Genomic DNA, 25,877 nt, shown 5'->3' on the forward strand with positions numbered 1-25,877 from the left:
TATCAGTGAATGCTACAACTATTCACATAACACACCCAAGAGAATCTGCAGATAAATTATTCACTGCTGGATTTACTTTGCATATATTTTATTTAGATCTTTGTGTATGTTTATAAGTGACGTTGTTGTAAAATGAGCAGGTCTTACTGTAATCAACAAACAAAAATTAGTAATATTTCTGCATACCCTTAAGAACCAATTAGGAAATGTAATATAGCAAAAACAGCAAAATAAAGATAGTACTCATGCTAGTGGTAAAAACAAATTAACCTTGGGTGTAAAAGCTAACCAGGATGTAGAAAACATCCTTCAGGAATGCATAGAGGGAAAATAGAAAAAATTATCACTGTATATGTTTTCATTTTATTATATGCTGCCCAAATGCTCTTCAAATATTACCACCCATAGTATGAATTTTATTTGCCTTACATCCTTGCCAATATGTTTATTTCAGTCTAACCTAGTGGATGAAAAGTAAATTTTTGTTGTTTTAGTTTGCATTTCCTGATATGAAAAAGGTGGAATACCTTTTTAAAAAAATGTCTATTGTCTATTCCAAATTCTTAATCTGTGAATTGACAGTTTATATCCTTTACCTTTTCCAGTGTAAACCTCTGAAATACATAAGTCTGGTCCGGTCCAGCAGTACCAGTATTTGGACTTTATTCTCAGGAAAAATAGAACTGTTTGACAAAGGAATGGGCAAGGAAATTCATGGCATGCTGTCTGTAAAGACTGGAAAAGGACATAAACCTCCCTCAACAACAATTTGATAGATGGAGTACATCCAAAAATATATTTTATATATGTGGTGGCAGTTCTGAAAGTTGAAAGTTAAAAACACGCTAAGTGATTTTTGACAGATGGTGAGATTACAAGAGAAACTATACATTTGACTTTATTTTGATGTGTAGATGTTTTAACAGATATATAACATAACTGAGAAGAAAAGGCAGACATTATCATAAAGGGAAATATTACTGTAACTATCAAAATCATTTGGATTATCTGGAAAACTATTGGGATAATCAGTGAAAATTGAACATAGTTTGGATAGTTTCAAATTATTACTTGGTGTAATTGTTACTTGCGGAAGGCTATTGTGGTTATGTTTAAAAGTAAGTCCTTATTTCTGAAGTATTTAGTGATGGAAAAAGGAGACATTAAAGGAAAGAAGTTAATGAAAAGAAAAAATTAGCTCATTTTGAAATCTTAGGAACATTTCAACAGTGTAACTAAGGATGTTTTTCCTTTTGGGTTGATAGCAGTAATTTAGAGCCAAATTTGTGGTATTTTTTTTTTTTTTTTTTGGAGATGGAATCTTACTCTCTCACTGGAGTGCAGTGGCACGATCTCGGCTCACTGCAACCTCCGCCTCTCAGGTTCAAGTGATTCTTCTGCCTCAGCTTCCTGAGTAGCTAGGATTACAGGTGCCCACCACCACACCTGGCTAAATTTTGTATTTTTAGTAGAGACAGGGTTTCACCATGTTGGCCAGGCTGGTCTTGAACTCCTGACCTCAGGTAATCCACCCGCCTCAGCCTCCCAAAGTGCTGGGATTATAGGCATGAGTCACCGCGCCCGGCCTAGATCCTGATATATTTTTTCACTTAATCTTAGTCCATTTTAATATTTCTATTCATCTCCCCCATGGTTTCTTTTTTGTTGTTATTTTTTATGATATATGTGTCTTTTGGGGTAGCCTTAAATCCTTTCAGAAACAATGCAGGGTAAAGATTGATAATTAATAGCAAGCTAAAAGTAGTTAATATTTATTGAGCTCTGTGACTAATTGCACACAGTAAAAGCATATTTACAACTAACTACCTTGCTGTTCAAGGAGTACTATCATTCAGATAAAGAAACAGGTTTAGAGAGAGGCAGTATGGGCTCAGATTGTGCTCTACATAATGTAAATAATACATTAACATTTCTATGTTTATGTAATTATTAAAATTCTTAGATATGATAAATAATGTTACAGACAATAATTACATTTAAGGTAATTGATAAAAACAAACAGCTGACTGTGGCTTTTTTTCTTTCAGAATTTGAATGAATATGTTGAAGCATTAATTACCTTGAAACAAAAAATTATCAATACAGAGTAAGTATATTTGCATGTTGTTTAGCAGAACTTTGTAAACCTGACAAACTGGCTGAAGCAGGCAGTGCTTTTAGGCCCCCAGGGCTGAAGTGAACACTAGAGTTTCTGCTTTGGAGGCCTACATGGTACTGATTATAATTCCCCGTGAGCTTTGGGACGTGAACCTTTTGTTACAGGTTCACAGGCCTTTAAAACAAAGCTCATGGGTTAGTAGGAAGTTGTTTTTACCGAACTGGACTTTTTAAAAAATCTGTTTTCTATCTTCAAAGCCTTCTTAGCTTGACTGCTGCAAACCTCCTAACGGTATTTTATAGCCATGATGTGAGATTTCCTATTTTTTTGTTTTCAGCTTTGTAATAGTCTCATGAATGTATGAACCAAGATATTACTCAAATCAACAGGATTCTAAATAAAAGGCTTATATATCAGCGTGATGCTTTTGAGAAATTTAAGGTGATATAGTCATTAATTTAGCATGCATTTGTTTCAGGAAATCTAGGAAGTCTAGAGGGTGCCTTGCATGGTTTGAAACATAATTTTAGCATAGTATATTTTTGAAATTAAAAAGTAACCTAATTTTTCTTTTCTTTTTTGCAGTAATTTGTTAACAGAATATCAGAAGAAATGTGATGATATCCTTTTACTGGCTTTTTCTGTTGAGTTTTGGAACTAACTTATGTATAATTCCTGAAAGAGATGTGAGAATTGTTCCTCATAGGCCTTTTGGAAGATAGTACTTAACAGGCTTCAGTAGGGAGTATGTCTCACAAGCACAGTAAACAGACAGTTCTTTTATTCTTAATCCAAGTTTAATGATGAGTTTTAAAAATGAGATTATTTTTCTTGTTGATTGTGATTTTCTTAACGTCTCATAAGCTTTTTAGTGGGTAGGTTTCTCTTAATTTGTACTGAGGATGTAGCATTAGGTTTACGAATAATGTGAAACTGAATGTGATACTTGCTGAAGGTTATTTTTCAATCTGCAAGAAGTACAGTATGGGAAATTCAAAATTTTGGGCAATTGACTTTGATTAATTATTTTTGTGATTTACAGGGAAATGTGTGTGTATATATATCTCTCCAAAATCATATAGAAATAGCGTTGCTGTATATTCACAAACACTGTTGGGCTGTCAGAAGACAATTCTTGGCCTTACAGTCACCATTTGTTCCATAGCCATTTAATGAGCTCGGTTGTGGAGTTAGTGTCTGGTCAGCTATTTTTTTAGCAGTGGGGAAAAGATGTGTGTAATTGATCCTTCCATGTCTTGCAGTGGTAACACCTTGATTTAAATCTCTCCTGTAAAAACATAAAGTTTCTCTCATAAAAGTAAACATACGTATTCCTTTAGGGAGTCCCTGAAATTTAGCTTCATGTTCGATGTCGGGACAGATTCAGCCATTCAGCTTTGGCAATAACTTGAGGCCTGCCTCAATATTATTTGTGTCATACCTGAACTTACATGTCATCATCAGTTATTTATTTGTGTTGGTACCGTCTGTACTAGTTGATTCTCACGCTGCTATAAAGGACTGCCCGGGACTGGGTAATGTATAAAGGAAAGAGGTTTAATTGACTCAGAGTTCTGCATGGCTGGGACGCCCCAGGAAACTTACAATCATGGCAGAAGGGGAAGCAAACACATCCTTCACATGGTGGCAGGAGAGAGAAGTGCAGAGTGAAGCGGGGAAAAGCCCCTTATAAAACCATCAGATCTCGTGAGAACTCACTCACTATCAGGAGAACAGCACGGGGGGACTGCCCCTGTGATCTAATCACCTCCCACAAGGTTCCACCCCAGCACCTGGGAATCACAACTCGGTTTACAATTCAAGATGAGATTTTGGGTGGGGACACAGCCAGACCATATCATCATTTCTAATTTGTGTGAAAATCGTAAAATTAAGAGATATCCTTTAGATTTATTTTTACTATCTGAATTTTTACATTCAAAAATAAGGGTCATTGGAAATCTCACGTGCCTTATTTGTTAAAACCATCAGTCCATTTAACTATACGTGCATATTATGGCAGAAATGATATCTTCAATGGTTAGTGAGAGGTGTATGGAAACAATTATCACAACTTTTAGAAGGCTAAATAGGGAAATAGATGGGCAGTCCCAGTATTAGGAGAGTATGTGTTCATTGTATCATTCTTGGAAAAAATATGCACACTCTTTGAGTTAACTTATACATGTAACCTAGCAGAGAAATAATTTTTTTACTTTTCTAAAGGTTGACCAAAAAATTTTTAAAACAAAAATTACCAGAATTCTTTTTTAACGGATAAAACTTTTGATTATTCCCGGATTTCAGAAGTTCATTCTGTAATATGATATTTGGCTTCATTGTCAGCTACAGATAGATACATATGTTTCACATTTGCTCCAAGTATGCATTTGTTGTACCTCAAATATGTAGTTGTTTGCTCTGCAACTTGAAGTGCTGATGTCACAGATTTAACATGGCTTTTAAAAATATAATTTGATCCCTTTTGCTACTAAAGTAGCAGTGCATTTTCCCATCTTTTTCAAGATGGGAAAGTTATTTCTTCAATAACTGCACTATGATAATTCATTATTTCAGCTCTTTTTTGTGTAATTCTGACCACTTTATTATCACCTCTTTCTAAATGGCAAGAAATGTATTTTATTTCATCAGGTATTTTTTGAACTTTCCTATTTTGCAAAGATTACTGTAATTTAGGATGAATAAAATATAGTTCTTGGTCTTCAGAAACCTTCAGAAACTTACATTCTAACGCAGGATGCACACGTTTTTATGAACGTACATGTGCTATATTGTGATAAAAATACAGGAATTCCTAGGAGATGAAACATAAAGGAATTGTTTTTTGCTGTCTTAGAATATTTTACTAGCAGTATGAGATGGTAAAATAAGGTTGTCAAATTATATAAATTGTAAAAAATGAGAGTTTTGTAGATTTTATGATCTGTTTTCTACAAAGCATGGTTATATATGGTTTTTGTAAGTACATAACTTTTGTTTGCTGGAATTATTCTCTGCACTATTTGAAAAATGAAGGACAGGTTGTTTGGGGATTCCGCTATATAGAGAAATCAAGGTATTTTCTATTAGTTGCATATTGCTTTGTTTTTCTTCTTTTAATTCTAATCATACATTTATTCACAGAACTCTATTTAGAGAAACAGATATTTTGACTTTTGATACATGTTATTATGGTAAATGGAAATAACTCAGTAAAAAGAGTGTTTTAGATTGCATTTTGGATATAGTTTTCTAGTATTTATGATCTTGCCTGTATATATGTTGAACACAAATTATCAAAGATAATTGTAAAGTGAGTTTTATCTCCAGAGAAGTATCAGAAGATAAAATTCTCAGAGTTTTCTTTAATAAGTTTTACAGCTGCAGTTTGCCAGAAGGTGAGCCAACCTGTTTTCATAGTTTATGATACCACCTATCTGAGATAGACATTTATTGGAGCAGATTTTTAAGCAGCTTTGAGCAAAATGTACATAGGATTGACTCATAATATAGAATGCTGCTTTGATGCTCAAAATAAGACTCAAGTTTTCCTACTATTAAATTTTTCAAATGAATTTGTTACTAAAGTCTTAAATTACAACTGGGTGTTTCACTTTTCAGTAATTTTACTGACTGCATTGCCATTGAAGTGAAGCTTATTGTTGTCAAATTAACTGTTTACATGGTTCACACTTTAATGTGGTTGTTTATCTTCTGTTACTTTAAACAGTTGAAAATAGGCCTACATAAAATTTTGGCAATGTTTCATTCTCTGATTGGATTCATCACCCAGAAGAAGGCAAAACGTGGTTATAAACTAAGCCATAAAATTGCCTGTCACTTACATTGAATAAATGGGTATGAGCTCAGGACTCAAGATTGGAACAGCCAGATTCTCAGCCAGGCTGTTTGAGTGATTTTACTGTGAAGTATTCTTCGGCAAATTAAGAATCTACTTGTTTCTCACAGGGCTTTTTGGTAGACTTTTATCAGAAATAGATTACTAGGCTGGCCGCAATGGCTCATGCCCATAATCCCACCACTTTAGGAGGCCAAATTATAATAATAGTAATAGTACTATTTAATAGTAAATAGTACTATTTAATAGTAAAATTTTTATACTGTTAAATTTATTAGCCAGGTGTGGTGGCACTCAAATAGTAAATAGTACTACTTAATGGTAACATTTTTTTACTATTAAAAATTTTTTTTAAATTAGCCAGGTGTAGCGGCACATACCTGTAGTCCTAGCTACTTGAGAGGCTGAGGCAGGAAGATCACTTGAGCCTGGGAGGTTGAGGCTGCAGTGAGCCGTGGTGGTGCCACTATACTCCAGCCATTATATTCCAGCCCAGGAGACAGAGTGAGACCCTGACTAACAAAAAAAAGAAAAGAAAAAAAAAAATACTATGCCTAAGAAATAAAGGCAATGTGAAGATCATGTTGGTGTAGAGAGAAATGCATTTAAAAAGATTTTTTCATCCCTTTTTTTGTTCCAAGTTAGAAATAAAATCTGAAATTATAAGCACATATGTTTAATAATTCATGATAGATACTTTTCTGTAATAATGTTAATTCGTTGTCTTTAGAGAGAATAGTAATCTGCATCACCAAGTGGAAGAGATGCTTCAAAAAATTTCTCCTCTACAGAAATGTCAGGAAGAACTGGGATCTTTAAAAGCAGAGCTAGAAGAGAAAAAGGTATGAACAATAATTTTCTGTAAAGATTTATGGTCAATAAATTAGGATCAGCTTATTCAGTATAACTGGGACAAGGGGGCTTTTGATGTGTTAAAGGAAATAAAGGCTAGTCAAGACTCTCAGTGTATTATTAGCTTTAGAGAACATTGAACTAACTGCTTAGTCGCTTAGTCTCTGCAGTGATTATTAGCTCTGCAATAGTGTTAGTTGCTTATACTTTTTGAGAGGGTCAGCAGAAAACACTTCTCGCTATGAATTCATGTGGTTTTATGTGTTCTGCATTGATTTTTATACCTTTGTTTTTTGCTTAAATGTAAAATAACATGCAAAAATTCAAACTTTAAATGTAGAGGAATCGTTGTACATAAGAAAGGGAGCGGGAGAGAATTTTATTTCTTCAGTGGCTGTGGCCTAGCTCTGGAGAGACCAGTGGTGATTGAAGCGTGGTGTAAGGCTTCTGCTCTGGTGTGCGTTAAGATGTCCTTTAAAGAACCTACTCTCATAATTCATAAACTAGTCAATATTTTAAGCAATGTCTGTATACTTTACCTCTGTAACCCTAACAGCTTTGTTTGGTCCCTTTTTAAAAAATCTCTTTTTATTTCCTTTTTTAGCAATCGTGTAGTCTCTTGTGGTTTCTCAATGTCTGTGAGAGGTACACAAAAATGAGTCTTTCAATAATGCTTTTATAAGTAAGCGTTCAGGTTAGGGGTTATTTCTTTTAGGGCGTGTTTGATCTTTTTGGGTGATACTTACTAAGTTGAGATGGAGCATCGGGAGAAGATGCCCACTTCAGTTATGAAAATCTGATACATATGTCTTTTCATGGAAGCTCTTCTTTTCAAAGTCAAGTTGCAGTAAAACAGTTTGTTAAAAATGCTGTAAACTTGCTTTTCTATGTAAATTGTTGTTTACTCCCTACATGAATCTTAGAATTCATAGTTTTTACAGATAAAAACATTAAAGTTGATAGATTTAAGTGGTTTACGTGAGCCAAGTAGCAGCCACCTGGAATGATCCTCACTGCTTAACCTCTTCTCTCTAGGCGCTTCTCACCGTAGTGTTTGTGCCTCTCAGTCTTCCTCAAATTGTGCTAATTTAGTGGTGACATGTAGCTGTCTGAGGTCTTATGTGCTTTAATAGTACATACTTATTTTCCTCTTTATATAGAAATTCTTACTATGTGTGTAACTATGCTGTCAAAGTTAAACAGAAACAATCACAGTGTTCAATGATCTCTATTTGGTTATATAATCTTTTCAGCCATATTTGAGAAGAAGCGTGAACATTGGAGTCAGACCTTAATGATAACCCTCATTAGTTGTTCAGTTACTGTCTTTGGAAGAGTAAGTCAGCCTGTCCAACCCTGAGATTCCTCATTTGTAAAAAAGGAATAATGAAGCTGTTGAGATTAAAGAAATCTCTCAGAGCTGTTGAGATTAAAGAAATGTATATTTATCATACCCTGCCAGAACTCTCAATAACAGTGTCTTTCCCATTTTATAGTAGCTGTTAGGGTGTATATATCAGTGTTCACACATTTTCCCCAGTTATCGTTAAGTATAATGATTTGTTTTATATTTTTCCGTAGCAATACCATTAGCTCATATTTGTTATGCTCTAATATTTCTTCAGGATATATTGAATTTTAATTAGTTGAGGCAAAAATATTAGCTGTTTGATATTTAAACCAATTATGAAGGTTTAGAATTACAATAAAATTAGTATATTGTTTTTAAGTTTAATAGTTGATTATATTGTTAGTCATATTTCATCTATTAAGAACCTGGTTACCTCTATTAAAATATTCAGTGAATATTTTTTCTGCCTAATATCTGTTTATTTGGTTAATAGCTTATCAAAGTCAAAGCAAGTTATGACCAATGGTCAGTGACTTTCATTTTGACAATATCTTTTTTTTTTTTTCAAAGAGTTCTTTGAAGTTGTATCAGGATACTCATCAGGAATATGCTCGTGTAAAGGAAGAATGCTTGAAGAGTGATGCTCAGTAAGTAGTTACTAAATTACTATAGAAATAGGGTTTTCACTTTTGAAAATACATAATTCTTAAGTCAATAGTGTTTTTTTTTTTTTACAGTCTTTGGATTTCTTGGCCATAATTAGCTGCATGGTCTTGAACTAGTTAGTCTCTCAACCTTGGTTTCCACATCTGTAAACTGGAAGTTATATCTACTTTGAAGGGTCATAAGGAACATTAAATAAATTGTCATATGTTAAAGGGCTGCACAAAGAACTCCATAAAGGTGTTTGTCTCTGTATGTATATGCATTATATATGCATGCACATGTGTCTGTGTGTGTCTAAAGGTGTTTGTCTACGTATATAATGCATTATGTACACATTCACATTTGTCTGTGTGTCAGAACATGATGACTGACCCCTTGCTTTGTGCCAGTGCTTTAACCAATAGCATGTGGAATGGGTGTCTTTGTTAGTATTCATAAAAAGGGCTGTTCAAAAGCATCCCATTGATCGTTGAGGTTCATACTAGAGTCATGTTATTCACAACAAATGTGAGCTATACATAAAACAGTTGAATGTAGGTGTAATGAAGCAGTGACTCAGAGAGTTACCCACCTTTTCAGACTCTCAGAAATCCATCTTAAAGCAAGTGCAGCTCTTCAGCCACTGCTTCCTGTACGGTGGTGCTGTGACCACTGTTAACACTATGCATGCTCCTGAAGAGTAACATTAACTCATTAGACTCTGGACTGAGTCTTAGAGACCATCTAGAAACTTCAGCTGGTCTCATGAATGATGCCACTGCAGTTCAGGAAGGGTCCCAGATGTACTCATGGCAGAAATTTGACAGGCCCATGGCATGTGTTTCAAGTGGAAAGAACAGAATTTTTTAATCCACTGTAAATATATTTCATACTAAATAGTATATTATTCTCTCTTAGGATACTAGTTCAGACTGAACATTTGTTATACAAATATTTGTAATTTAAAAAGTATGTGCCACAAATTATAAGAGCATATTTTTTCCTATTCTACTCTTTCTTGCCATTTAACTTATACAATTTCGTTATTAGGAAGAAGAAACTAGAAGCTAAGGTGAAGAAGCTGCAAGGTAAGTGGCACTATTGTTACCTGAAGTTTTCGGTCAGTACAAAAATCATTGGTAACTGTATGAGGAGGTACTTCTTGATCAAATAGTTGAATTGTTATGGTTTTTAATGGTACATCCGTGGATGACTGCATCAAGGGGTCTATTAGAAAGTGTGAATACTACACTCCTCTCAGTTACCAAATGGTAACATAGAGATGCAATGTGGCAAATCTCCGAAATGTTACTGCACTCAAAGTAATGGCAGCCCATACTTTTGCTATAAAAAGCAGTAATTAATGAAATAATTTAATTTGGAAAGTTGAATCTCATAGGGCTTTTTCTTTTTTTCTTAATGAAATAAGTAGCTGGTAGAAAGGGTGGCTACTTTTAGTACCAAGAAACATGTATTTAGATAGGTATACCACACATACAGAGATTTCCATGAAATTTTGTACATTAGGGATTGTCCAGTTTGTATCTGATCCTTCCCCATGCCCCACCCTCTCGTTAGGGGTTCTAGCCTACAGTGAGTAGGTACGAGTGCAAAGGGACCATGCGAGAATCTAAGTCCTCACATTTCAGCTAATGACCTTTCAGGAATTGGTAGGAATTGAACTCAAGATCTTTTTATTTGCTTTTTCCTCCCTTCATTGTGTGGTTGAGACACAGACCAAGTAGAGACAAAGGGGCTCTGCCAGATCCATCCTGCACACGATCTTCCTGTCATTCTAGCCTGGACTGCAGCGGGCATCTTACCTGCTGTGGGTTTCTCACGCATTGTCTTGCTAGTGCTCTGCTTCAGAGATGGTTTATTTTCATTTAGAGTGTGAAGTGAGAGTTTGAATTTAGTTACATCTGGGCACATAGAATAATAGTTGCTGCAAGTATTTTAGTCACTAATTTATCTTGATTGAACCAAATTTTTTGGACTTAAACTCTAAATATATCTCAGTAACAATTTTTCCTCTGATTTGATTATTGCATGAATACTGACAATATGGCAGTAAGAATGATATTTTGTGTTCTAAGTATTGGCGTCTCTCTCGTAAGAATATGGAGATAAGTGTCTATTGTATTTAAACAAATTTTTTTTAATTTTTAAACTTTTTAAATTTTTTATTTATCGTATTTTATTTTTTGAGACAGGGTCTCTCTCTGTCACCCAGGCTGGACAGGTGGTGCGATCTCAGCTCATTGCAACCCCTGCCTTCTGGGTTTAAGAGTTTCTCCCACCTCAGCCTCCTGAGCATCTGGGACTACAGGCACGCACCACCAAACCTAGCTAATTTTTGTATTTTTTGGTACAGACGGGCTTTCACCATGTTGGCCAGACTGGTCTCAAACTCCTGACCTCAAGTGATCTGCCCGCCTCAGCTTCCCAAAGTGCTGGTTTTACAGGTGTGAGCCACTGCTCCTAGCCACATTTTTATTTCAAAAATAATTTTTTTTTTTTTTTTGAGAGGAAGTCTTGCTCTGTCGCCTAGACTGGAGTGCAGTGGCGTGATCTCAGCTCTCTACAACCTCTGTCTCCTGGGTTCTGCCTCAGCCTCTCGAGTAGCTGGGCCTATGTGGCATGTGCCACCACACCTGGCTAACTTTTTTATATTTTTAGTAGAGATGGGGTTTCACCATGTTGGTCATGCTGGTCTTGAACTCCTAACCTCAGGTGATCCGCCTGCCTTGGCCTCCCAAAGTGCTGGGATTACAGGCGTGAGCCACCGCACCTGTCCCACTTCTTTTATTTTTTTAGAGACAGGTCTCACTCTGTTGCCTAGGCTGGAGTGCAGTGGCAAAATCATAGCTCACTGTAACTCTGCCTTCAATTGATCCTCCAGCCTCAGCCTCCAGAGTAGATGGGACTATAGGTGTGTGCTACCACACCTGCCTTTTAAATTTTTTGTAAAGATAGGGTTGCCCAGGCTGGTCTTGAACTCCTTGGCTTGAGTGATTCTCCTGCCTCAGCCTCCCAAAGTGCTGATATTACAGGTGTGAGCCACTGTGCCCAGTCAAGGAAATTATTATTATTTTTTTGAGACAGAGTCTCACTCTGTCACCTAGGCTGGAGTACAGTGGCACAGTCATGGCTTACTGCAGCCTCAACCTCCCAGACTCAGGTGATTATTCCACCTCCTGAGTAGCTGGGAACTACAGATGTGCACCACAACACCCAACTAATTTCAACCAATTTTTTGTAGAGACAGAGTTCCACTATGTTGCCCAGGCTGGTCTTGAACTCCTGGGCTCAAGAGACCTGCTCATCCTCCCAAAGTGCTGGGATCACAGTCGTGAGCCACTGCAAGGAAACATTTTTAAAGAAATCTGAAGTGCCAGTGAGACTATATATGCAGGTTTTAGAACAGACTTTCTGTGAAGCAAAATGTCGCCTTTATTTTTCATGTATAAAAAATTTTTTTTCTAGTAAAAAAAATTTATCAGTGTGACTTAATAAAGATTACTGAGTAAAAAAAATATCCAAACTTGTTAGAGGAGTCAGGAGAGGATGGTTACTGAGGTGTTTCGTGGGGTTTAGTTAGTAATTGTATATGAGCATATTTATGTAAAGTCAATACTGGTCAAATTCTTAATAGTATGTCTGGACCATTTGAGGCTTCCGAACCAAAAATGAGAATGAAGGATTACCTAAAATAGATCTCTAATAAAGAGATCTATTACCTAAAAATAGATCTCTAATAAAGGTCCTAGGGATTATGTTTAGCTAACTTGTTGAAGAGAATTCCAGGGAAGAATAACCATATCTATAATAAGCATTGAGAAGATCGCCTCTCCCCTCCCTAATAAAGACGCTGTGTTCTGAGATAAAATCACATTTCTAAAATTTCTAAGACTTTAAGGTTGCCAGTGATTGAAATGGGACGGCAACTCCCTTTTATGCCTTGAATTCTTCCTTAACTAGGGGTTGGGATTGCTGTGCCTGGTTTGGAAAGAATTCTTAAGGCCTGTGCTAGTTCTGTGGTTTAAATGACAGTTAAAGAAAAAAGTATATTGCATTCAGCCCTGACGATAAAATATTGAAGGAGCAATGGCTTTTTACAAAATTTATTTCAAAGTTTTAAGAAATTAGAAAAACTTGTAATAGATAAGATTTTGAGTATTTCATTAACCACAGTAGTAAAGTTAGTAAATTATTTTTCTCTCCCTATTGCTTCATTGGACTTAAAGAGGCTGCTGTCAAGCAAACTCAGGACTTCAAGCAACTGAGAAATGAAAAGAAAATACTTGAAAAGGAATTTAAGAAGACACAGGTACGAGATGAAAGCAGCATACACACACCTTAAATACATGACTCCAGGGCCTCTGAAGTGTCTCTGTTTTAACTCACGTAGGAGTCAAGCATGAGGCCCCCTGGCGAAAACAGTCCCAGCTGCCTGTTAAGTTGCACCTGTTTTACATTTGGTCTAGAATGGCTGCACTTCTTATTCAGCATAAACACTATTAATGTTTTGTTTTCACAGGAAAGGCTTGACGAATTTTCTAAACAGAAAAATGAAAAGGGTGAGTATTCCGTTAATGCTTACATAAATTTCTTTTTGATATGTAGTATTTTATTAACCGTTTTTTCCCCATGCTTTTAGAGTTGAGACATATTGGAACACAAATTTCAAGTGATTCATATGGAAGCATAGATAAAAGTGAGTATATTGCAACTTTTGTTTTAATGTTGTGTATTGCTCTTAGTGGGTTGTGAGGCTGTGTTTTGCTCACAAAACACAGTGAAAGTGCCAGGGCTTAGTTGATGTTTCGTTTTAGTAGAAGTCATATATTATTGTGTCTTCATTAGATCCAAATATAATCAGCTTATTGTCTTATAAAATAATACAGTGAATAAAAGAGTCAAAAATCAATATTGTTTGGGATAGGGAAACTAGTTGGAGATATAATGTCTGCTTTTTTCAGTTAATGAATAGAGATTTTTTCCTCTGGATTATAATTTATCAAATTAATTTATTAAATTTCCTAGATACCAAGTATATACGAAAATGTTAAAGTCAGGCAGGAAAACTGTAGAGTTAAAGCCTTATAGTATATTATGTAGTAAAGCCCTATAGTATAGACAGAAAAGTTTAGGGAAGGCCCACAGTTGCAAAGAAAAGTGGTCATGGAACAAGGGAATGTAATGCAAATGTGGACACACACTGCATTACTGAGCGCCACGTCTCATAGGTGAGAAGCATAACTCTAGAAGGTGGGAAATGAGAATTTTCACTTTAATCCTTCCATTTGTTGTGTCACTCTGCCATTTACTTTCCTTTTTTTTGTATTTTCATTTTCCTTTTAAAAATGGAAATATGAATTTGAATTTCTGCTCTATCTCACAGGTTTTTTGTGGGGATGCATTTAACATGTTTAATTAGTAAATAATGGTATTTCATCTCACTAATGTGTTATTTTTTCTCCAAGTGGAAATGATTAAAAACATTTAAATTGTGTGCAGGTATATGGTGTCTCTTTTAGAAGTCACCTTTCCTTTTTTTTCTTTAAGTTTTTAAAAAATTCAGAGTACAAGTTCATGTTCTCCTTGGTGTAAGGCTTTAACAGTTCCCACCTTGCAGCTGCCTAGGCATTGATTGCTCACCTGCCACTGTCACTAGATACGGTTCCATGTGCTTTTGACTAGATTCTTCATCTCTTGTGTATGGAAAGTGAGACTTTAGGTAATAGTTATTGCTGAGAGAAATAGAAGACGTGACAACATTTGCTTTCCCATTCAGTAGTCAGCGGTTGAATGGAATTATCTTCGTTTTTGGGCTGACAGATTTGTTTTACAATTCAGCTATTCCCAAGCCTTACTATTCAAAGCAGAACCCTTCTGTCCTCTTTCTGTAGTTGCTCTCTATCGCTCATTCTGTTGTATTTTTTTCAAATAACTTATTACTGTCTCAAGTAAAATTGTCTTATGTTTTGTTTCTATCTACCCTCTTCATCAGGGCAGGGATATGTCTGTTGTATATTTTACTTTTCCCAAATACATAAAGTTTTTGGGAATCTGCTGGTTATTTAGCTGTGGACCTTGATGGGTTTATCCTTACTTCTTAAGTGTATTGTTAACACTAATACTTGACTTATGGAAAAGATTTGCAAAGTAAGCACCAGAGTATTAGGTTGACTTCACTTTACAAAAAAAGGCCGTCTGAGTGCCACTTTGCCTTTCTTTTCTTTCAAATTCCAACAAAAATTTTCAACCAGAAAAAAAAAAAAACAGCAGCAACTCTTGGATAGTTACAAAGATTACCATCAGTAGAAGAAATGAGAAAGATGCACAGCAGATAGTATCAATTGGTGATGCAACCCGCAATTGCAGAGAAAATAGCAGCTCTCACAAAGTAAGTTTTCGTTGCAGAAGCTGCGAGTTTCCCCAAATCAGAGATGGCAGGGAGTGGGAGAAGGAGCAGGACATTAGCATTTTGCCAGGTAATTGATTAAAGGGTGAAAGGAATGCCAACCTTCTGGTTTCAAAAACTGTTTCTGGCCTTTGCTCATAAACTGTGGCCCCAGTTTAGTTTTTTAAAGTTTTAGTTACGACATTACAGCTCCTCAGAGTGGGCGTGGATATCAGAAAATTGGGTAATTATGGCCACTTTAAGGACTGGCCCCTCCTGTTCCCAGAAAACAAGATGTTTATATACTCCATGTAAACCCTAACAACTGCATCCACTTTGCACTGCTTCCTCTGCAAGGCAGGGTCCCACAGATTTATGAAATGAGAATCTACATTTACTGCTAAAGGAATAGCACTAAAAATGTAGGCTGAAGAAATATACTTTGTCTACCAAAGATGTTCTGCTTAAACCCTCATCTAAAACATAGAGAAAAAGCAGTGAGAAAAAAGAGAAAAGCAACAGATGCAAGAAGACTGAGAGAAACAGTCTTTAATTATGAATGAGAAGGAAATACTGGAAACTGATTGCATTTCCTTTAGAGAAAGTCTAAGAACACGGCCATAGGCTGCTGCTATGAAATTGAACCAGCCGGGGATCTTGAAAATTAAAAATCCAATTGCATAAATAAAATAAACCCAGTAGAAAGGTGGAAATACTGGATGAACAAATAAAAGATCAGTTAAGTTGACCCTAGAGACTGAATCCTAGGCGGTTGAGAACATCATACAAAGGGACAAACCAATTAAAGATACTAGAGAAGATAAGATTTGGAGGATAGAGCCGGATGTCTCAGTATGCATCTCCTTGGACTTCTCAGAGGGGAGAACAGAAACATAAGGAGAGAAGGTGATCAAGACATGACAGAAGGAAACTTTCCTGAGCAGAGAACACATGGAGTATTCATATTCATAGGGGCCACCAAGTGTTGAGCATGACTTTTGTGTACAGTCTCCATCTCTGACACCTTCGTAGGAAATATACCCAAAATCAAATGAAACAGACTGAATATTAGAGGGATGGATAAAAATATTCCAAGCAATGCTGACATTAAAGCAGTCATATAAGGTAAAAAATAATAAAAGCTTAGAAATGAATTTACATGATTGAAATGTTGATTAAAAGTATAGTTTGCCAAGAAGATACTGCTAGTATGTACCTAAAAGTGTGAAATGATGTTAAGCAATACTCTTGGAAATCTAGGGGGACTGGCCAAATCTATTTTCGTCATGAGAGACTTCAGTATGTTTTTTAGAGAGAGCAGAAGCAGACAAGGGATGGAATTGGAATCACAGTTCCAAATGGATAATTTATATACAACTCTTTGTGAACCACACACCTGGAGTTTGTTAAAATACTTTTCAAACATGTATAAAAGTTGACTAGTAAGTGAACAATAAAAAATACCTACAATTTAGTATGAGCTTTTAATAAAAATCCCCCTCCCTCTGCAAAAACAAAACCTGCAAAACTTACCTAGTAACTAAACTCACATAAGACACACAAAAAATCTCTCTTTGGTAACAGAGAAAATAAGAACTGAAATACTAAACTGTTTTGAAAGTAAACAGTAGGGCAATATTTATTAAAATCTTTACGATATAGCCAGTTCCTTCACTATTCAAAGGAATATGTTAAGGCCTTATGTGATACATTGCCACTTTAGAAAATAAATACAGAGAATGAAGTGTTTAACTGAAGGAAAAAATTGATGAAAATGCAAACTTAAGTTAATGAAATAGGAAACAAAGCAATTGATTTAGGACAATTAAATCTGATAGCTGGTTCTTTGTAATGCTAGTGAAACCAACAACTCTTTAGTAAACTTTGATTAAACAAACAAACAAAAAAAGGAAAACAGCACCAGGATTGAGAAACAGATAAAACTACAGTAGAGAAATTTCATAATTCACAAGTTCATATTCAGATGTGAGAATGTAAGTAGAATGGTCCATTTTCAAGGAAAGCATGCTCAACTTGACTCAGAGCAATTGCTGCAAACCTGAACAAAAAATAGGAAGAAATTTTTAACAATAGTTAAAGATCTAACACCATAATAAATCCAGATAGTTTATAGGTGAGCTTTGTAAACGTTCAGTGAAAAACTAGTGTCTCTGTTAATTTTTTTGTTTCAGAACTTAGAAAATAAAGAATGTTTCCATTTTATTCTCTTAGGCTAGCATAATGCTGTACCAAAATCAAATAGCATGCACACATGTTCTCAAGATTCAGGACTCTTGTGTTGTTAATATAGCTGCAAAAATACTAAATAAAATTTTAAGAAATTAAATCCACAAATAATTTAGAGTACAGACAAATTATGCTTGAAGATTTATCTCAGGAATACTACAGCTGGGTCAGAGAATGTTGTGATCATCTCAATTCAGCACCTAGTTCCAATTTCAAAAAATTGATGAGGTAATAGAAAAAAAATTTTAACTTGAGAAAGGTGAAACATTCAAAGTATAGTTATTACTGTCAAAAACAAGGCTAGCATGCTTTTTATTTGTTTCATTTTTTTTTTGTACTGGAGGCCTGAACCAATGCAACAGAATAAATGCAGAAGAGTAGGAGCTGTGAATACTAATAAAGAAAAGTTGAAATTGTCATTATTTCAGATGATACTACTAATGTAGAGAATTTAAAAGACTCAGGTAGAGTTGGAATTAGAAGTAATAGAGCTTGGTAAAGTGCTGGCATATACAATGAACACATACATTGTACCGTTATTAACTTGTTAGAAAAGGAAGGAATAAGAACAACCCATTCTCAAGTGGCACCTGAACCAGCAGATGTCTAAGAAAAGACCTGAAAGCAGTATACAGTGTTTCTGAGGAAAACTGAAACATTCCTTAAAAGCGTTAAGGAAGACCTGAGTACATAAACATGTTCCTGGATGAGAAGATTCAAAGCATAAAGATGTAAAATTTACCCAAATGTATTTATAAATATACAGAAATATTCAAAGTCCCATAGAGGTTTTCTATGGAAGAGGACAAGCAGATGGTTTATAGGGAAAAGTATATGTTCAGAATAATACAATTTTTCAACAGGAAAAAACTGAATAAGGATTATGCTCTAACAGATATTCAGTAACCTACCCTGATTAAATAAGTGTGGTATGGATACAGAAAATGACAAAGCAATGAAGTAGAAAATAAATTTCATAAATAAATATGTAAGTCCTTAAATATTCATACATGCCTTAGAGTTTGATAAAGGAAGAATTTTAAAGGATTAGGGAAAGTTGTGTAATTCACTTTAAGGAGGTGTTATCTTCACAACTAAGTATGAAGTTAACGCTGAAGATTTTTTTTCTGCTTTGTTGGGAATAGAGTGTTTTTATTTATTTATTTTTTTGGGTCAGATCAGCAGTAATGAATGCGCAGTTAGAAAAGGCATAGCTCTGGATGATAGCCTCCATAAGAATGGAAAAGTAACTTTTTTTCTTTTTTTTTAAGGTTCCTTGTTTGCTGCTTTGGGTATACGTAATAAGCAGGGATCCTGGTCAGGTCATTTAAGCAAAGGGGATTACAATATTTGGAAGCAGGCTTTTGGGTAGGTTATATCACAATGTAGATAAGCTACTTGATCACAGAATTTTGGAACTGAAAAATGGTTATGGCTCACACACAGTGGCAATCAGAAGGTTGTTTTGGCTCAGGAGAGTTGGCAGTGTCCAGCCTTTCACACTTACCTGTGAACTGTCCTCCACAGTTGTCCTGTCCCCTTTCTGTGGACTTCATTTTTTGGAGTGATGCAGTCTGCCAGCTTAAGTAGAGCTAATCTCTTACAAAATCTGTGATTCCCTGAGACATTTGGATTTTTAAAGTTTGGTCTTTTAAGCTTCTCTTGAACTGGATTAAAGATTTCACTAATATCAGTAAATGCTTAAGGTTAATTAAAAAACTTAAGTTCAAGGAAACTCTAATAAAACTTTTGAGGTGGCCTGAAAGTTACATATACTTAAGCTACTTTTAGTTGAATTTTAATTCGTATGGGTTGTCTCTTTATGCACTTTTCACCACAAGCTATTCATAGTTACATTTTCATAAATCCTTTTTGCTTTAGAAGGTTTTGAAATTTGTATTAATGTAGAAAAGCTTTAAAACCACAGTATAATATTCTTAATGTTACATTTATTTCATTAGGGCTGTCTTAGTTACAGCATCCCTTGGCCTTTCAATTTGAATTACTGGTTCTTAACTATTTTAGGAATTTATATCTCTTTGAAAATGTGTAAAAATTCCAAAGGTTTTACTTTCCTCATAAAAGTGTGTGCTTCTCTGTCTGCTCGTGTGTGTGATGATCGGTTCCTATCCATATGTTCATACGCACACATTCCCATACCGTCTCCCCTCAAGTCCATTGATGGATTATCTGTAATCCCTGAACTCCCCAGATTAATTACAGCATGGTTAAGTCTAATGACTCTTCTGATAACCTCTTATAACTGAGGGATGCTTCTTTGCTCCTTATAAAATACATAGAGCCCAGATCCCTTATCAGTTATTAACTGTGCTTCCTTCCCCCATCTCAAAGCACTCTCTGGTGAAAATATGTGGCCAAAGATTCATTTCTCCCATGCATACATACAGAGGTAATAAAAGCCTTTAACAGCAAGTACACATGGTCTTTTGAATCCCCTGCCTCTGCCACCAAATTTTTTTTTAAAAAAGCAAACAAATGTACCTTCAGCCTTCAAGTATTGCAGACCTTTTTATCAATAACTGACTGTATTGTGCACAATGGTTGAGTTTGGGGAAGATGTTTAAGTTATCTGATTTTCTAAGTCCCTAATAAACCCTGATTTCACAGAAGTATGTTTTGGCCTTGTGTACGGTGAGCCAAATAAGATGACTTTAATGCTTTACTCTGTTTCACAGGAAAGGTAAAACTGCTTCTGAAGGAACTCTGGCTCTGTGTAAACACAACACACAGACTACCTGGTGAAGGCAGCAGATGTGTCCCAGGTGAGAGAGAAGCTTACAGAAACGGATTTCATATGTGAAAGTAGAGAGGTTAACCATAGGCATAGCAGCCATTAGTTTTTAATAGCTCCTGATTCTAACATCGAAAGAATGAAGTAAACTAGAATTAGTACTTTTAATTATACAAAACTCGTTTCCCTTCAGTGTGAATGTTAATCCCAGTAAATACATTTAGCTTTCATCAGAGAACCTTCAAAAAAAATGAGAAGGTCAAGTAGCAGAGGCATACCTGGCAGGTGGAGAGCGGAGACTTGAAGGATGCAGTTTCTTCTGAATCATTTCATGAATTTGATCAGTCTGTGAGCACTTTAGCTTCGTTTATTTTTAATGTAATTTATCAGTTCCTTTGGTTGACCATCTTGATTCTCAGAGTATCATGGGGCCATTCTAGCACATTCACAGTTATAGTCGATTTAGCTATCCTGAGTAGGAGGGGAGAAGATAGCTGTCTTGTGTAAGATTAAAGTGCTTCTTATTTAGCTTTTTGTCATTTTACTAATTTCTTATGATTCGCTGCCGTAAATTCACAGGTCATTGAGGTTCTAAATCTATGGAAACCTCCACCTTATTTTCCTCTCAGGCTTCTAAAGACAGTTTCCTTGGAAAAAATGTTAAGGGACAAGTTACTGATTCTTATTTATGGTGGACTCAGAACTTGTCGAGTGTACGGAGGCATATTTGATGGCGTTTCTTTAAGTAGATGTTTCCCGCAGTTCACCTGCTAGGTACCCATTGGTATTAACCACATGGTGCCCTCAACTCTTAAATTAGTCACCTCAGTTTATAATTTATCAATTCATCTGTTTAGGCAGAGGCAACCGGGGGATGCTTTTTGGCCTTCTATATCAATCAGCATTCTATTTTAAGCATTTGATTTTACGTTGTTAAACTGTTATTAAAAGAGCTGTTCTTCATTTCATGATCTAATGTTTGTATTTAAAAATATGCTTTTGAGGGGTAAATATATTACGTTAATTTTTCCAAAGTAGAAGGGAAAAGATGGTATCTTTGGAATCTTATTATACCATAAGCCATATTCTTTTGTTTTAACTTTCTTATTTTCATATGAGGATGGTTACAAAAATAGTTTAGAGAATCTCCAAGGATCCCTTAGCAGATTGCAGGATTTTTAACATTTTCAGTTACCAGTGATCAAAACCAGGACATTTGGTATAACCCTATTAACTAAACTGTGAATTCCACAGTTTTCCCCAGGTATCCTCCTTTCCTTCCAGGATGCAGTACAGGAACCCATGTTGCCGTTAGTAGTAATCTTGCTTTCACCTCCTCCAGTCCAAAAGTTCCTGTTTTTTTATCTCTCATGTCTTTTACACTTTGGGAGAATATTATTTTGTAGAATAATTTTGTAGAAAGCCCATTGTTTTGGCTTATCTGATGTTTTCTCATGTCAGACTGAGGTTGTGTATTTGTGGCAAGAACATCACAGTGGTGATGTTTCTCTTTGCTCAGGGAGTTGTTCTAGGGATAGGTGATGTGGATGTGTATTATCACTGGATTCTAACCTTGATCACTTGGGTAAGGTGGTATCTGCAGGTTTTTATGTTGTAAAGTTGCTCTTTTTTTCCTAATGAATCAACTTGAGAAAGATTCTTTAACATTGTGCAAATATTCTGTTTCTTTCCAATTGTCACCTGCTGATTTTAGCCTACAGCAGTGGATCTTGCCTGCTCTAATTAATGCTTTAGTGTTTGCCAAATAGTGAGTTTTTATTTGTCTCATTCCATCTGCATTCTTTAATTGGAATTCTTATGTAAGGAAGAACTGTTCCTTATCCACCATTTATTACTTGTTTACATCAGTATAGTCTCATAGATATTTATTTTATTCGTAAATAATAATTCATTGCTCTCCTTTTAGCTTTGGTGGGAGCTTCTTCAGATTGGCTCTGGGCCCTTCATAAATACTCCATTTTTTTTTTGAGTTGTTTACTTCCGGTACCACAAGATGTTTCCATCTCTACTTGGATTTTCCCTTCCCAGCCCTATAATCAACCGCTTATCCAAGGAGCCCTGGATCCTCTATAAAACTTATTTTTAAAGCTGGCAAATATAATAAATGGTTATGGAATCAAATGTTTTTGTTAATAATTAGTACCACTGAAGTTCACCAAAATCAAGACCAGGATTAGGTTTTTATAGGAACTTTTCTGTTGCATTATCTTACTGAGTATTCATAGTACTCATCAGATCTTTCAGTTAGAGAGCATTGTACAGATTTGGCCATGGGTAGGCCTGATATTAGTTGATTTCAAATCACTTTTTGGACAGAAAATAGCATTCTGTATCAACCTATAGGCACAAAGTTGTTTCTCTGCCAGATTCTGCTGTTTGTATGGGAGGATTCATCCAGAGACTGAGTGAGCCAGCAAGGCCCATTTTCATGGCTGTGGATGCCTTTCCAGCTGTGTCATCCATCCACCCACCGGTCCGTCTCACCTGTCTCACTTTTCTTACTGCAAGGCTAGCATACTTGTATGAAATGTATTGATTTTCTAGGTTAATGTTTAGAAAGCGATTGGTTGCCTTTTAAAAAATGTTTCTGCTTACTTGGACTTAATATTTCAAACATTTTGAACTGTTGTAATAAGGTTTTTTTTTTTTTTTTTTTTTAAGTTTTCTTGATACTGTAAATACCTGATACCTACTTTTGTTCCCCCACACAGAAAAACCTGCCAAAGCAATCACCAGCTCCAGAGTGCCTGGGGAAGATGGTATGCTACCTCCAACACAAGGCAGCCCTCTCAGGACCTCAAATGTGCAGACATGCCTCACAAAACTGTCCATGGAGATAAAGGAGGACTTTTTATGTCAAAATGTGGAAAAACAGAGCTCCAGTGGAACAAATTGTAGTTCTGACCATGTTTTTAATGAGAATGGAAATCTTGAGGTTTTAGTACAAAGTCATCATGATGGTGGCAGCACTGAATTTGTTGATCATGATCATTTTTTTGATGAAGATCTTCAAGCTGCAATTGACTTCTTCAAACTTCCCCCTCCTCTTCTGTCGCCAGTGCCCTCGCCCCCTCCGATGTCTTCACCACACCCAGGTTCCTTACCTTCTTCATTTGCACCTGTGAGTTTTGCTCTCTGAATTTGAATTACCAAGTGGGTACATTGTCTATCCTAATATGTCCTTGATGCTCAAAGGATATTAGTGATATTCTTGCACAGATTATTCATTTTAGCCAATTTTGTTAGGGGGTAACATGAGGATTTTAAAAAGCATGCCACTACCCTTTGGATCAACATATATAATATGAATTTTTTCACTTTGTATTAGGATTGCATTTTTGTTAGTCTTTATCCACAGCCAAATTACAAGTTTTCTATAGGAAGACTGTATCTTAATTGTTTTTATCTCTTGATATGGAATGACTGAATTAAACACATATTTGTATATATGGAGTTACGTAGTGATAGGAAAATCCATGTATATAGCATCCGTGCCCCTTAACCTGGTGTAGCCGAGTTCTCCAACTTTATTTGATGAATTCATCATCTTGTGTGTTTGCTGAATGGTTTATAGTAGTTTCTTAGGAAGTTAGTCTTTATGAAGCAGATGTATATATTTTTGGCTTAAGGAGCAGATAATATGTTTTGCTCCTGGAATCAGTTTCTTTCTTTATGAAAACACCATGTGTGCCTGTTATGTTCCAGGGACCAGGCTAGACACTGGGTGTGCAGAGGTGACGAAAGATGCCATTGCCTCTCAGTGGGCTTCATTGTGTGGAGGTGGGAGCAGTAAAGGAGCAAACATTCATTGCTGCGTAGAGCCCTGCAGTGGTGGAAAACATGCTGCTGGGGAGGATAAAGAAAAGCAGCTTAGTCCTGAATGGAGGCCAGGGCAGGTTGGGGGGCAGGCAGGATTCTTCTGCAGATTCGATCCCCACACTGAGTTTTAAGGAGTGAGTGGGGGTGCTTCAGGTGGAGGAGCGGTTCTCGCAAGAATGTAGAAGCAAGGGTGAACTCTGTGTGTGGTAGATTCATGCAGGTGACACTGGGAAAGGCCATGTGCATCCTCCCAAGGAGTTCCCACTTTATCCTGAAGGGGGAAATCTTTGATGAATCCAAAGACATAGACTGAAAGATAGATTTTTATTTGAAAGTTTCATTTCAATATGAATGAGTAGGGAGTGGGGGGACAGTCAGAAAATAGACAAGACCACAGGCAGGGTAGCAGCTTAATAAGCAGCTCACTTAAAATATATATATATATATTTTTTTGAGACAGAGTCTCACTCTGTTGCCCAGACTGGAGCACAGTGGCGTGATCTCGGCTCACTGCAAGCTCCGCCTCCTGGGTTCACGCCATTCTCCTGCCTCAGCCTCCTGAGTAGCTGGGACTACAGGTGCCCGCCACCACACCCGGCTAATTTTTTTGCATTTTCAGTAGAGACGGGGTTTCACCATGTTAGCCAGGATGGTCTCGATCTCCTGACCTCGTGATCTGCCTGCCTCGGCCTCCCAAAGTGCTGGGATTACAGGCGTGAGCCACTGCGCCTGGCCACAGCTCACTTAATTCTTGATACCTAAGTTGTGGCATTGGTGTTAAAGAGGTGGGAACTGATTTGAAAACTGTTATGAGGTCAAATGAGCAGCATTTGATGACATTTTTAATGTGGCAGTTAGGGGAGATGGAGGAGTCAAAGATGTTGAAAAATAGCAAATATAAGAAGAGACCCTGTTTGGGAGAATAATGTATAGAATGTTAGGTATGAGGTATGCATGTACACAGGCGAGATACTGGAGGGAGGCTGTGGTGTGCACAGACGTTCAGGACCTGCCAGCGCTTGAGTGCAGCGGAAGTCATGCAGCTCTGATGTCATCCAGTGAGAGTACGGAAGAGGAGAAGATGGAGTCCCAGTCAGGACCCTGGGGAACCATCCCTATGTAAGTGACAAGCAGAAGAAGTGTGAGGAAAGGAGTTTGAAAACAAGGGCAGAATAGACGAAAGCCGGGAGATGACGGTACTCTGGAGTTCAAAAGAGGAAAGAATTCTTTCCGTAGGAGCAAGTTGATGTCAGCAGCTGTCAATCTTCACCAGTCCACTGTTCTCTAACAGAATAGAGACAAGGTGGTTGATGCTGTCAGTGCATGCCAAGTGGGCCACATGCTCTAGGCAGTTAACTCAGTAGGAGACGAGTTGGGAGTCAGGGAAAGGTTCTGGAGCAAAGGTGGCTGGAGAACGGGCTGGGAGGGAGAGAAGGTTGTAAGGGTAGCACAGGTGTGGTTGATGACATCAGTCAGGCTGCAGCACTCTGTGAGGACATGTTGGGGAGGAGATATGTGGTGGGAGATACCCACAAGACAGCACCCCTCCCTGCCGCACAAGGCTGTACCAGGCACAAGTCAGACACACCAGAGAGAGAGGAAATAGAGAGCTGTGAAGCCAGAGGCCAGCAACCTGGGTCAGAGCCTTTGTTACTAGATGATGGGGAAGTAACAGTGTGCAAGTAGGAATGTTCGAAAGTTCAGAGAAACATAACCCTGCGTAGAGTGGGGTGTGGCACTTGGAAGCATGTCTGTTATTGGGGGAGGTGTCTCTGCAGGGTGCTGGGCACCCTTAAGGAGAGAGCA

The 25,877-nt window shown here is 36.7% G+C and overlaps 1 protein-coding gene across 1 annotated transcript in view; it reads left to right on the plus strand.

Annotated features, from left to right (window-relative positions):
- ICE1 (interactor of little elongation complex ELL subunit 1) overlaps positions 1-25,877 on the plus strand; it is a 67,114-nt gene that overhangs the window by 11,377 nt on the left and 29,860 nt on the right. Inside the window, exons 2-12 of the mRNA XM_030813898.1 lie at positions 2,049-2,107; positions 2,705-2,739; positions 5,499-5,517; positions 6,709-6,820; positions 8,752-8,828; positions 9,877-9,914; positions 13,074-13,156; positions 13,367-13,406; positions 13,487-13,543; positions 20,176-20,262; positions 22,964-23,373. Of these exons, the coding sequence (XP_030669758.1) occupies positions 2,049-2,107; positions 2,705-2,739; positions 5,499-5,517; positions 6,709-6,820; positions 8,752-8,828; positions 9,877-9,914; positions 13,074-13,156; positions 13,367-13,406; positions 13,487-13,543; positions 20,176-20,262; positions 22,964-23,373 (1,017 nt within the window). The remainder of the gene's footprint in view (positions 1-2,048; positions 2,108-2,704; positions 2,740-5,498; positions 5,518-6,708; positions 6,821-8,751; positions 8,829-9,876; positions 9,915-13,073; positions 13,157-13,366; positions 13,407-13,486; positions 13,544-20,175; positions 20,263-22,963; positions 23,374-25,877) is intronic.

This window comes from Nomascus leucogenys, chromosome 6 (assembly GCF_006542625.1).
Source record: "Nomascus leucogenys isolate Asia chromosome 6, Asia_NLE_v1, whole genome shotgun sequence".
NCBI classification, from domain to species: domain Eukaryota; kingdom Metazoa; phylum Chordata; class Mammalia; order Primates; family Hylobatidae; genus Nomascus; species Nomascus leucogenys.